The sequence below is a fragment of the Tachypleus tridentatus genome, chromosome 9 (assembly GCF_004210375.1).
Source record: "Tachypleus tridentatus isolate NWPU-2018 chromosome 9, ASM421037v1, whole genome shotgun sequence".
Classification (NCBI taxonomy): Eukaryota; Metazoa; Arthropoda; class Merostomata; order Xiphosura; family Limulidae; genus Tachypleus; species Tachypleus tridentatus.
The window spans coordinates 72,789,005-72,804,137 of record NC_134833.1 but is presented as its reverse complement, the minus strand read 5'-3'; the positions used below and the strand labels follow the sequence as shown (position 1 = coordinate 72,804,137).

The 15,133-nt window shown below is 33.6% G+C and overlaps 1 protein-coding gene across 2 annotated transcripts; it reads right to left on the bottom strand.

Annotated features, from left to right (window-relative positions):
- Positions 1 to 4,374: 4,374 nt before the first annotated feature.
- Positions 4,375 to 14,814, bottom strand: LOC143225487 (G1/S-specific cyclin-D3-like). Of its 2 annotated transcripts, none has more exons than XR_013013875.1 (3): positions 7,564 to 7,904; positions 6,404 to 6,549; positions 4,375 to 5,981 (listed from the first exon to the last, which is right to left on the bottom strand). XR_013013875.1 is itself a non-coding variant. In XM_076454977.1 (3 exons), exons 1-3 carry the CDS (start codon positions 14,078 to 14,080, stop codon positions 5,796 to 5,798), a joined length of 375 nt encoding a protein of 124 aa, XP_076311092.1. In that variant the 5' UTR covers positions 14,081 to 14,814; the 3' UTR covers positions 4,375 to 5,795. The 2 variants fall into 2 exon arrangements, 1 of the variants encoding a protein (XP_076311092.1); XM_076454977.1 differs by lacking the exon at positions 7,564 to 7,904 and adding an exon at positions 14,038 to 14,814.
- Positions 14,815 to 15,133: the final 319 nt, after the last annotated feature.

The following is a 15,133-nucleotide window of genomic DNA, read 5'->3' as shown; positions in this document are numbered from 1 at the left end:
AAAACGATATCACAAGTGTAGTATTTTATAATACGTCAACGCTGTTGGATGACCCTCATTCTACCGTATCTAGCAAGACACACTACGAGCTTGAAAATGAGCACAATTAAGAGTTTATTTTGAGGTAGGGATAGAATTTCTGTTTTAAGAAATGATCGCATACTTCCAATATCTATAAGTACTCTCGATGGGTAAGTTTGTTTTAAGTTAAGCACAAACCTACACAAAGGACTATGTGTGCTCTGCCCACCACGGGCATCGAAATCTAATTTTTAGCGTTGTAAGTCCGCAGACATACCGCTGTGCCACTGGGTTCAACAGTTAGAATTTTTGAAACATATAATTGGAATTTACACTTTAGATAAAAAATAAACATGGTTGGAATTAGAAAGCTGTTGGAATAAAGGAGTCTTCACATTGGTTGTAACACCTGTGTTGACCTCTTATCACGTTTACAATAAATGTTGTACGTTAACCATGTGTATCATTAATCCCTCTGCAATCGAACAAACTATTATTGATTGTTTAATACAACTTGTATTTAAATTAATCAAGAATTCTCCAGATTGCTCATTTCATTGACTAAAGTCTTATTCTTCTTTCAAAGAATTTTGGTTTGGTTGCCTCTTTTAAGCAGTTACATGTTTATTGAGGCAACCTTATGTTGTTCTAGGGATAACGTTTAGACCTGTATTTATGATTTGCTCTCTTCTAGTTAGTTTTTTGTATTTCACGTAAAGAACACGTAAAGTTACTGAGCATCTATTCTGAATAGTTTAGGCTCGCTACGTTAACCCTCTTTATTACCTTCAGTAGCAGCTTTGTACACCTTTTTTAGAGGTTTCACACGCTGTTACTGAAATGTGAAATTTGGTTTCAATCGGTCGCATGTAGTAGTTTTCCTTAGGCTAAACACTGAATTACACATGTTTATTTTGTTGTAATACTGTAGCTGAAACCATAAATACATCGTAAAATTTACTGCTGGTAATAGTATGCATGATATTATACTATACTCTTCAAAAAAAGAAACGCAAAAGGGATATTGTTGTTATTTTAAAGAGAAATATATGTAATAACGTTACAAGCTCAGAGTATGTGATGTTACACGTGTTAAGGCACTGATTATCAGACCAAAATGACAATAAAAGTTGTGCACTTTGAAAACGGAGGAAAACATCGGATTTTTCGCCAAAACGCATTCGTGTCCAATACGTTTGTTTGAGAGGTCTGCATGTTCTGCAAGTGCAACATGTGCAAAATCCCTATAAAAGTGACGGGTTCTCGGTTTCCATAGCTCAGTGTTAAGCCACCGGCACGCAACACATTTACGCCAAGACTGACTGAAGCACAACGCAACAACGCCATTGGTCGCTTGGAAGCAGGCGAATCTCGATCAGATGTTGCCAGGGCTGTGAATGTCTACCCAAGCACCATCACAAGGCTATGGAATCGTCACCAACAACATGGATCAACTTGTGACCGTCCACGATCTGTCAGACCACACCTGCACAAGATCGCTACATCCGGTTACGTCACCTTCGGGATAGGACCACCACTGCAACGTCTATTGCCTCAACCATACCAGGGCTGCGTAGGATTTCCGATCAGACCGTAAGTAACCGTCGACGAGATTCTTAGGGCCCATGTGCAACCCATCATGGTGAACGTCAACGACGTTTTTCAACATGACAACGCCCGTCCTCCCACAGCCCGACTCACCACAGTCTTATTGAGACACCACAACATCAACGTTCTTCCCTGGCCCTCCAGATCACCAGATTTAAACCCCATCGAACATCTATGGGACGAGTTGGACTGACGTCTGCGACGGCGACAACCTCAACCGCAGACTCTACCTCAGCTTGCAGCAGCTTTGCAGGTTGAGTGGACAGCCATTCCACAGGATGTGATTCGTCATCTCATCGCTTCCATGGGCAGGAGATGCCAAGCAGTTATTGATGCTCACGGGAGGCATACTCGTTATTGACGTTGAGTGACGTTAAAGTTCAACTAGTGAGCGTGGACTTCGCCTTTGCAGACTTTGGATGTTCAGCAGTGAATGTGCAAAGTTTCACACATGTCATACAGAACTACCCGGAATAAACTTGTTAACAATATGTCTCAAATTTTGCCTTTTGCGTTTCTTTTTTTGAAGAGTATAGTTTTGCACTGTCAGATTGTTTGAGTGTCAACCAGTCAAAGTTGAAACTATTGGCATATGACTGTAAGTAAGTAAACAATTCTGAACTGATAACCTTAGTCAACGGTTTACTGAATATAACCAACAAACCTATTTGCTCTAAGCGCGACTTTTTTCCTTTAGCAACGCGTGGACGTTGGGAATGCGTCATTTGTCGAAAGATGGATATCAAACTCATTTGAACACAAATGTGAATAAAATAAGGATTTTTAAATTTCCTTCGAGGCATATCTAAAAATCCCTTATGGTTTTATACAATATTTGTTACGGACAAAGAAACATACAAACATAATCTTCTGTACAGTTGAAACTGTCAGTGTACGCCAGAAAACTCCACACACTTACAATTCCAAAAACGTCAATGTTGTCATTTATTTTATTTTAATGACTAAAGATCATTGTTCTTTATAATAGAAAACTCACATTTGAGAACTTACAAGATAGTTATTAAAATAGTGGATAATATCAATATTTTTTTACATATTTACAGTAATTCAAAGAAAGTTTATTGATAATAAAAACGTTTTCGAAAAATGCATGCGAGTTCTTTCAAAAGCACAAACGTGTATGGTAGCATACGTTTGAAGGGATTTAAAATAATTGTATCTAATTAGCAACAAAGAATGCATCTGATTACGTTTCGTGATCCAATGTTTTTAGAAGTCAAAATTCATATTTTTCTCACAGAATATTTTATATTTTTACGTATCATTTAGAACACAACAATAATAATACATCTACAACTCTACATTCATCATTAAAGTAAATGTGCTAAACATTCTTTAACCGACAATAAATATTTCGCGAAACATTTACACAAAAGCAATTTCTTTTTAGACGGGTAAAAAAATAAGTTAAAATTAATGGCAAGATGTTTGTGCTTGTAAAATGTTACTAAACAGATTAATTCTGTTCTCTTATTAGATATTGTATCATCGAAGTTGTGCAGCTTTAAATTCTATCACACGAAAGACAATATTACATGGAAAGTCATTCGTATGGAAAACAAAAACCAACTTCACACATTATAAAAATACCTTAACCGTCCTCTCAAAATAATATGACCTGCTAGTATATGTAGAAGAAAACTAATAAACTGAGCAATAATGATTACACACACACACACACACACACATATATATATATATATATATATATAATCAGGGTATAAAATATTTTCTGGGACTTCATGGTATTTTTAATAACTGAATGTACATATAGATATTCTATGCTCCCTACTACATTTATATACATAAAAAGTAACTTTTTTCTCAGCTCCTTATTACATCATTCAAAAATAAGAATTTTCGGCACATTTTTAGAAAACTTGACTATATTCTTTGAAACCTGGCCTATATTATTAATAATAGATGAAAATCCATTAGATAAAATGCATGTAATAAAAGCAGCTAAATAATAATAAAAGTTGGAGCAAGGTAATGAAAATAAGTTATTTACGCCAAGTTTCCCCAAACTTAGTTTCTTAGCCTCACTTGCTATCCGCATTTAGTGACTTGATAGTATTGTATTCTAAAGAGGTTGTCAAAGGTAATTCTATAGTTGTACACTTATTTGGAAATTGTGTTTACAGATTTAAATAAACGACTCCAGTTTGAACAAGAGATGACCACATCTGTCTTGAGGCACGCCGATAGGTCACTTACCTTGATAAAAATTGTTATTGGCAGACTTAGAGATTGTTACAATAATATCATGACATTTACCTAATTTCTAAAACATGTTAGTCGCTCACAAAGATAATGAAGGAAAACATAACTTTTAACACCCCCGTTAAAGCGATAGTTAGCATATTTTTGTTACTTTACCTCATAGGCATTGCCAGGCACTGGCATACAGGGCCAATTCTCTAGCTGTGTTTGACAGTGCCTCGAATTTCCAATTGGCGTCTTGAAAATAAGAATAGAAAACTATGATCGATATCATACCGAAACATTGAAAATTCCCGGACCTATAGGCTCGTGCCCCGAATCTTTCAAGACTTTTGTTCTCTCCTGTGCAATCAGCATGTTATCTCAATTGTTATGATGGAAGCTCACTAAATATTCTATGATGTATACAAAATGCAGTAGATGTCTATAGCTTTTTCGAACGTTAAACTACTATTGTGTATTTCATTTCATTATTACGCAAATAAGAAGTACACAAAAAGCTTCCAATATAAAACACATTCATTTAATTATGATAGGAAATAGTTCACAAGCACATCTTGCCGATATAAGAGTGTAAGCATTAGTAAAATACTGGAGCTCTGGTTTTCTGATAAACCATCTTTAGAAAACCATTTTTAATTTTTTTAAAAAATTAAGAAAATCTTCATAATTTCTTAAATGTGTGAAAATTCTAATGACTGGGTGATTAAAAGGTTAAAAGATTTAATGGTTATTAAAAGATTATATGGAGGAGTGTTATTTGCTACTGTTGTAAGGCTATTACTGCCTTAATGTGATGATACATCTACTACATACAAACATACATATATTTACATCTTTCATAATTAGTCAACATCAGGTGTGTGTGTTCATATTAACACCACAGGCTATGAATAAGCTAAAAAACAATTATATTATTACTTTAAGCAAACGTTAATATGTTCTGATTATTTTATTATCGTGTAAAATGACTATTTTTGAGATATACATAATAATTGTGATACATTCAAAATAATATTATAAAGTGATAAATTAAAGCCCTCGTTAAGACTTGAACTGGAGTATAGCATTGCTTTCAATAAGATCTTTTCATTCACATTAAAAATGTTTGTCATCCTTATCCTGATGAAGAACCATTAAAATTGATGATTAAGTACAGAAACTCCTACTAATGTTTTTTGAAAGTATTTTGCCACTATGAATTATATCTAACTAAAAATAATTATGTTGGCTAATAAACTTTAAATGGACACAGGATATTGTGAATTTTGCTCAATAATAATGTATCATAAAATCAAATGATGACAAATAAACAATAAAAAGACAAAAGATATAAAACATCGTGAAATTTAAATAAAACTAAACTTATTACTTACTAAAATCAAACACTACAATCTGAATTTTCTCCTAAAACAAGTGACAATATAACAAAGAAATTTCAAACTCATATTGCCAGATTTATTTCAATTAAATTTTTTTCGACATAGTTAAATTGCAGTGAATTTAATTTTGATCACGTTTGGTTAAAGTGGTCTGAGGATTTCATTAATATAGTTCTGAAGCTCAGTAGAAATCATTTATCATTTTTAAGAAATGCGAAGATCTCTGACAAATTACCACTTTCAATATACTGATACGAAATGTATAATAATAACCTCATGTACAGGCTTAAATGGACTAGATTACTTTTATCTTATACACACTTTTCTTTTATAAACAGATAACCTACAGTAACTACATTTTGAAATACTTACAATATGTTCCTGTGGTATCTTAATCATAGTTTCTAAAACTGCAACATCATTTAGTCAGTTGTTAATGTTGATAAATTAATATCAGTAATCTAAATGACAGGATGCCACATACACAACGTATCTACAAACTTGCATTCTTCTATTTTGTTATAAAACTCTATATATCTTTTAAAAATGCACATCTTGCACATCAGTTGGAGTTTCTGGTTGAGAAATAGATGAAGAATTCGTGGGTGAACTGATTTTATTAACATAAGGAGGCGGAGTACTAATCTTTGCCACTGTTGGTTGAGACACGTTTCTGTTCGACTCGACGATTTCTTCTATTTGTTCCACGCAACGATATATTGCATTCTGGAATTCGAAATAATTGAAAACTTTTGAGATTCAGACATTTTCCCCATTATTGTGGACAAACACATGAAAGATGATCATAGAATGATTTAAAAAGCCACGAGCGTACGTACATTTTATAACTGCATTCGTTTTGTTAGAAGTTTGTATGCCAAATTTTCAAATTATACACAAAAATGCCTCTCTAGTCTACAAAACAGAATAACTGTATTAAAAATAGATACACTAAGTTTCATCGAGGTAACAGAAATTATATTTTCTACAATTTCCAGACTGGAGAATTAAAATGAATGAAATAACTGACTAACTAATAATGCAGTTGATGAGGTTATTATGATCACTTTAGAGTATTTAACGCTTAAGAAAGTATAACGTTTACAATGTGTAGCTTTAATACAAATATACAAACAGAATACACGTACAGCTTCAATGCCTGTTATTTGCTGGAGTATGCGTAGTAATTCTTCTAGCGTTGTCCACGGTTTTTTTATCCAATTTAAACCATTCGCTGCGGCAGCAACACTAGCTGTGGCGATTAAGGAAGGAGTATAAGAGGTGAACCTGAGCTCTGAAAAAGAGGAAAAAAAATCATGTATCACACAGAATACAGCATATTTCAATAAAGTACGCACGTGTTGTACTCGTTCACGTTGATACTTCTGAGTAAAAAATAAAGTCAAAACAGTACATATAGAAGTAACTCATGCTCATTTAAAATGGCAAAACTTTTTTTTTTATTCATTGCCGAGATGTTGGAAATCTGAGTGTGGTATATTTGAAGTTACGCTAAGAAATATTATGTATTGGAATATTTTCGGAAAACAAACTTACAAAATAATTATATTTTTCTTTACTTTATTCTATATCAAAGGGATTTGACCTTTACCTTGATTTTAGTACGAGAAAAAAAGTTAATTACATCAAGAACTAGAAAATGCACGACGTTTATACTTACTAACTTTAACAAGGTAGCATTTATTGGGACAGATATGCTTGAATGTATACAAAATCAGGAACGGTTTGAGCATAAAAAAAGTTGTGGATTGTCTTACACTTTTTTGGGTGCGAAAATAAATTACACAAGGATAACTAAAGAGGTATTTTCATACAAAGTTTTATAGTCTCAATTTAGTATGAACATTTCTTTTTCCACTTTGGTAACTACATATTTCATCATTCTTAGTATATCTCAAATTCTGATACAAGTTTAATAAAAATAGGTTTTAATGAAGTATTAAAATGTTTAACTTTACATCCACATCATGTTTTACATGTTTTCACATCAACATTATATTTTACGTTTCTGCATCAACCTCAAGTTTTACAAATTGAATAAAGTATATATTTGGTTACTAAAATTGATAAAGTGCAACAACGAATTATTTTAATATACTATAGTAACATGTAGTGTATCATTCAATACGATCTTTAGTTTCTATATATTTTGAAATAATTTCCCCTCTACTTGTTTTCATTTATGACCTCCTTTTGATAAATTTAATTGTAATAAGTAATAAGTTAGCAATCAACGTACATATTAATTACATAGTGAATAACAATTTCTAAGCAACTGAATGCTTACATATTATTCGGTTAGAAGCAAACGATCACTTTGTCTGGTATTTTCATAAAAAACAAATCAAGGTTGATTAGCCCTGAGTAACATATGGTGAGCTGTTGTTCTACAAAGGAAGTTGGATGTATTTAAACGGTAAACTGGAAGCCTCAAGCATAAAACCGTCGTAAACAGAACAAGCATGGAGAGCCAGTATTAAAGTTCCACAGCCCCGGGGAAATGTGTCTAAGGCGCGCCTTCATATGAGCTGTAAAAACCACCTGTCCCTATTACAACTGTCTGACGGGCTCCAAACCACGTGTTTGTACACGATGGAAGCCATTTTTAAATCCTCCAAAACTTGGCTTCCTGCCAATTCTCGCCTCATGGAACTTCGTTGGCTGTGAATGGCGGCTTTTTCTATAGCATATTTGCATACAGATGTGAAGCAGATCGGCTCGAGTGATCAGTATTGTTAATATGTGTATGCTATGATTTGCCCACAGTTTTTTTTTTCTGTCTGGTTTTGCGTGTATTTTCATAAAGGCCAGATACTTCTTTATATGATATTAAATAATTTCTTACTTAGTTTAATTTTAATATACGATTTCAAATATGTGATAAAACGCTGGGTACATTCTACTTTCTATACTATTATCAACCTATTGAACAAAGCCAAACAGCTAACATGATTCATGTATCCCTCTGTCGATTATTTTACGATTTGTGTATGTTATATTATAACTCCCTGAATGAAAATTTTCTAATGATAGTTAAAATTCAAAACTAACTGTGTCTGTTACACTGAAGTTGAATTACGTGGCTAAAGACTACAATTGTACTGAAAAAAAATCATAATTTACTTCGCTATTAAAAAAAACACTCTTCAAATTACTATGATATCGTGATTTTCTTCACCTAATCCATTAACTCTTCCTATTCTTATTGTACAAAAATTATAAATAAGATCTCTCTGTGGACTCAGCACAACGTGGCTTTGCTATAAGAAAACACACGCACAAATAAGAAATAAAATAAAACAAGCACAGAATAACTAACTCCTGCGTTAAATTAGAAATAAAAAATAATTTCTTGCATACAATTTGCAATAAAAATCACGTAAACAAGTACAGTTTTCCACATTCCTATTAATTTGTCAATCCTTTCGTTTTGTATTAGACACATGAAAATAAAAATTAATGCCTGAGCGATTTTAATCACGAAATAAAACTTTCCAAAAAGGCTACTTTGATAGTTACTCTTTAAAAATTCATACCTTTTGAAGAAACTACAGAATAAAACTAAGTTAAACTATGACTCGAGAAAAAGAAAGGCGGTTTGAACCAATTCCGGTACAATTCCGCATTTTATTTACACTTTCTTTGAAATTAAGCAAAAAACTGTGCAAGGGCTATCTATACTCAGCTCACCAAGAGTATCAAACCGACTTCTGGCGTTGTAAGTCCGTGGGCATGCCGCTGTGCCACTGATGGGTTTTTATGTACATAAATAAGAACCCGCTAGTTACTTAAAAGAATAAAAACGTTGAATAGAATATTCTAATTTGCACAGAAAGCATACCTGCAGTGCCTTTCCTAATTTTGAATTGACCGACCTAAAGAAAGATAGTTATTCAAAAGCACTCACCACCGACTTGTCACTCTTATGGTGTACACATGGCCCTAAAGTGCGAAGAAATATTTAAGGACAATAAAAACACAAACTTTGAGCTCTCGGATTCACAATCCGAGCACCCTAATCACTTTGTCACGTCACACCTAACTTGCTTTCTAAAATATTACATTTCAAAATACCCCTAGAGATCTAAGACTCAACACTTGCACAATGAAATTTCTTTGGGAACTAGATTCGACAAAAAATTAATGAGTAAAAAAAGTAACACTTTGATGTGGACTAACAGCAAATCAAAATTCGAAATTAATGTTTTGAAACGTAGGATAATGTTCTCAGTATCTTTGGATCTCAAAAGTAACACGTGTTTTACACATGAATTGGTATCATGGGAATATCTTACGTTATCAGTTCACGCAGTCACAAATCCAATGAAACGTACGCAATTTTGAAGCAATATGCCAATGCCAAAAAAGGGGAAAGTTTTGAGCTTTTCTCGACACGGATCATTACTTGTTCTTTTCATAGTTATATGCACACAAATGTTATTATTAATATTAATACAATGTAGCAAGAGAATGTTCGACAAAAGCTTCGTATATCTGTTAATATATATTTAATACTGCCCATGCAACATCATACTTTTCAATGCAGGAAGCTAGTTTAAAGCTGTCAACAGAGGGTAGGTAAATTAGGAGTTTCTAAAAGCGTAACGATATGCTTACAGAAAATCAACCGCTACCAGAACTGTTGACAAATTGTATTGAATTTTTGTGTTACATTCTTGTTTGTTTTAAGAAGTCTTAATTAGTACATTAACTCGTTTCAACATTTGGAGATCAGGATCCTTTGTTAACAAACATTTTACAAATTTAAATATCCTGGCATGACTTATTGATTAAGGCACTTGACTCACGACTTGCGGTTCGCAGGATCGAAACCTGGAACCTAACATGCTCGCCATTAAAGTCGTAGAGATGTGCGGTCATTCTCCTTCCACTCTTTATTCAAACGTCCTGACCATGCTGGGTCCATTTTGTCTAGAAAAGCCCTTGCTTTCTAACATTGTCAGATTTAGAACTATAGCTTAGTAGTCAACTCAGGATTGTGTTTAGAAATAAAAACTGACTCGTGTTTCATAGCAGCTTATTGTGTTCAATAAATAATTAATTCACACGTCTTAAGAATTTTAGAAGTGATTCTAACAGTAAATCTGTATTTCATAAAAATGCATTTCTGGTTTTTCACAAAAATTACTGGATGCTTTTCGAACATCAATGTCTTTATCAAATTTTGTGAATTTTGAGTGTATATATAGAGATACGTGTACGTTGATTTCATAGTCGAAGAAATACACAAAACATGGGCCATTTCAGGTAAGATGTTCTTAATGCTGATGAATACCAAAGCATTAGGAACAAGATTAAAGGAAAATTTGCTGTTCTGTACCTTCACAAAGGATGACAATAGATTTTACCATTAAGACGCGCAATTCACAAGTTCACCAATGCTTAGTCAATTCCCCCGGATACATTTTACCCCTCGCGTTTCTTCCCCCTTTCAGCCTCTCTATGAGATCCCTCCTGTGCCTTCAACCTTTACAGAAGTTTTACTATCACATAGAGGAAATAAAGCAAGTCGCGGTTGGGGATTTAAAAAGGTGTGTACAAACCACGTGAAAAAAGAAATCAGAACATTGCCTTGAGTTCTTTTCTGAGGTGGTTCCTACTATTTTTCTTCCCTTTTTTGTTCTTCACCTCTCTTTTTCTTGGGTTTTTGATCCAAAACATTTTCATGCAGTAGTATAAATGATTTTTGCGTGTATGTACGTATATGAAATATATAACTTCTTTATTCTACAAAATATACTAAAAATTTTGATATAATTTACATGGTTTTAAAAACAGACATTTTCAACGTCAGAAGTCCACCAGTGGCACATCGGTATGTCTGCAGACTTATCCAGGTTTCGATACTCGTGGTGCGCAGGGCATAGATAGCTTATTGTACTGCTTCAAGCTTTGCTTCAAACAAACAATCAACGTCAGAAAGAATATTCTAATCAAGTATCTCAGTGTCTCAGCAATAAGTCTGGAAATATAACGTTAAAAATCATTTGTACGTGTAACTTTACTTGCTCTTAACAACAAATAAATAAAACATTCTCGGCAAACGAAAAATTAGAGGACGAAGTAGGTTGGTTTAAATTTCGCGCAAAGCTACTCGAGGGTTATCTGCGCTAGCCGTCCCTAATTTAGCAATATAAGGGTAGAGGAAAGACAGCTAGTCATCACCACCCACCGCCAACTTTTGGGCTACTCTTTTACCGACGAATAGTGGGATTGACCGCACATTATAACGCTCCACAGCTGAAAGGGCGAGCATGTTTAGTGTGATGGGGATTCGAACCAGCGAAATTAAAAAGTCAGGCGTATCATCCATAGGAATAATTTGAATCATTCAGAATAAATCTGTGTTTTGTTTTCAGCATAAACCCACTTTGAGCTATCTATTGTATCCACCACAGGGGAACCTATAAAGGCGACTTTTTAAACTCAGTATATGTTTCCCATACGGAGATACAAATGTTAACACATCATTTTACTATATTAAAACTAATTTTTAATATGGGTTATTACTAAAACGTTTGCTTGTAGTAAAATAACAAACCTGTTGTACAAATATAAGAAAATAGGAGGTAAAAGTATTTTAATCGCGCAGTTCATTCCTGCGATAAAAGTGTATGTTAAACTTACGTTTAAAAATGGGAGAAGTTTCGTAACATCTTTACATGTTTAAATTATATTGAGATATAAACTGATATAAAATAAGCTCTATTTTATATTGTCATGAAACACAATATTATTTTCCATACTTCTTTTAGCTGTACGGAAATCTATTTTTAATATGATCATGAACATTACAACTAACTTCTCTGTTCCCTGCAAGATATTTAGTTGTAAGCCCTTTTCAATACGTAACGTTAGAGCGACAGTAGGAAACTTATTTTACACACTAAGAAATATAATTTTTTGCATTCACATGTTCTTTTTATATAGTTATTATAGTGTCACAATTTATTCTTAATTGTTGTTGTTACAAAATATTCGCCTCTCAGTGGTTAAGCAGCGAGCTTGAAAGTTTTATTCAGCTAAAATTCAGACCAAATCCCCTCAGTGGGCACAGCACAAATAACCTATCGTAAAGTACTTAATACAGTCTAGTGTATCAAGGATTTGGTTTGTTTTGAATTTCGAGCAAGGCTACACGAGGGCTATCTGCTCTAGCCGTCCCTAATTTAGCAGTGTAAGACTAGAGGGAAGGCAGCTAGACCCACCGCCAACTCTTGGGCTACACTTTTTACCAACGAATAGTGGGATTCACCGTTATATTATGACGCCCCCATGACTGAAAAGGCGAGCATATTTGGTGTGACGAGAATTCGAACCCGTAACCCTCAGATTACGATTCGAGTGCCTTAACCACCTGGCCATGCCGAGTCCATGAAGTAGATAAGGAGATCTTAAAAAAAAAAGTTTAAAGGAATATTAAAGCTTAACTTCATTATCATTCGAAACTATCATTAATTATGTGAAACACAAGATTAAGAATTGTTATAATATAAAATTTGGAGCTTGTGTTTGGATGGTTTGGTGTTATAAGCCTTCAGACTTGACGCTAAGCCATCGAAGGCAGAGGTTTCTGAGTATGTATATATATAGAAAACATTTCTTCATCGAAGTTGTAAACGGGTGAGTAATTGTAATTTTCTAGATTATTATTTCCATATCTCATTTCTGTTAAAATTAACTGCAAAATTACAAGTAAAACTTGATAAATAACTCTTCTTCTTCTCATAAAAATAAGCTTTTTTAATTCTGTAAATTTCAAATATAATACACACAAATGTGTTCAAATGAATGAAAACCAATATAAGTTATGTATTGTCATCAAATCTTGGTCAATCATTAAATATCTTCATTTTTTGTCTTCGTGTTCTATTTAATATGGATTACGTTTTAGACTTTAAATAATAAAGGGTTGAATTAATATTTTTTCAGCTCTAGAATTTCCAAAATATTTTGAATTTTATGTAAGTTTTGATACCTAATGAATTTCGAAACACATGACCTGTTAACACTCCTACGAAAAGACGTTTCTAGTCCTGATTTCTCCAAGCCCGTTCCCCTGGCTGTGGTTTCGCTAGATAGTAGATAGGGACAGTGGGAATCTCGTTAATCCATTCATTAATGGATTTAAATGGCAATTTCATTTAAATACAAAATTATTAGCCTAATATTAATAACCTTTCAAGTTGCTCTGGGGCCTATTAGGCCCCACTTTTCGTAGGAGTGTTAATAGAAGTGAAGAGCAGTGAGATGTAGCAAGATATTTGCTAAGTTTCACACACCAAAAATCGTGCAATCCAGAGGGTCAGCGGTGAGTTTACGGATTTACATCAATAGTCTGAGGTTCTATTCTCAATGTTAGAAATAGCGCATATATCTAGCTTATTATGTAGCTTTTCGCTAAAAGATACGAAACCAAAAGTGTTTTAAAAACTTAACAACTTTCAAACGTTTGTCGTTTATAAGAAATTATTGCATTACGTTACAAAAATATCCATGTGTGTAACAAGTTCACTGGTTTCCCTTGAGAAAAAAGTTACTGTAAACCTTAACAAAATGATTTCAGAAGAACAATCTCGCAGTTTTGTACATACAAATCTGTATATTTTAGTTTACTAATCATGTGTTTTATATATGGATAATACAGTAAAGACAGCTGTTTCGGCCTTCTGAAAATCCCAAAAAATGACTACATGTTATCAAAATACTGAATATATGAATATCTAAACATGAAAGTTACCTGAACCCTTATCACTTAGGCTGCATGGACATCTGGGATGCATGTCATGGCCCGCTTACAGGGGTTGCGATTAACTAATACCATCTGCCACCAGGGGTAACAATGCTATACGCTCCAGCGATGTCCGTTCCTTCACGTGAACAATGGCTCCAGGCTAAGTGACACTGGACAGCTTCACGAGCCACTGTCTGTTGCCGAGGCAACCATTTGTTGAATTGGCTTCTAAATCATCTAACAATAGTGATACACAGCTGCAAATATATGTACATTTCATCCCTCCCTCTACCATTGCAGCATCTGTCGGCAAGAGTCCGATTATTGAAAAAACAGACACTGCTAATCAACATACACAACTGAAATACAACAGCCATGTGGAAAGCTAGTAATTACCTCCTGTTAGGTTGGTTGAGTCTTCACTGGATTTAAGAAACTCGGTTTTTTTATTTGTTTTGATTTTCTATCTATATTATGTGCAGTATGCTATCAAAACCGAGTTCTATATTAGGATAATGGTATAGCCTGTCCATCCTGGTGATAATTAAAATGAGAACAATGATAGTACAAACCCACTCAGAAGAAAAACAAACAAAAAACTCGTTTTTTTTTGGCACTCTTTAATTCTTTTTGTATTGTTTTATTTTTCCTTATAGTCAAATTGTTTGTTAATATTATTGACAACTGTCTAAGTATACAATAAACAACCTGCTTTTTCAATCAGTGTTTTAGTAATATATTTTTTGTAACGAAATTGATCTAAAAAAGTAAAACTAAGAACATATTTTACTACTATGTAGTTTCGAGGCTGGTTTTTACGTTTTTTACCCAAACAACTGCCTGAAGTAAAATATCCCAAAAATATTTTAATGTTTAATACATAAATCAATTATATTTCGTGTCTGATAAATAATAATTTGAAAAATAAAAATTGATCCGTTTGTAAGATGTAAATGTATATATTTCACTAAAATATCGTTCTTTACGGCCTATGGGAGCAGCTAAAAAGTTCAAACTAAAATTGCTCAGTGATAAGTCTATAGGCAAAGAACTCTAAAAACAGGGTTTTGATACCCATAGTGACAACAGCACAGGCACCCCT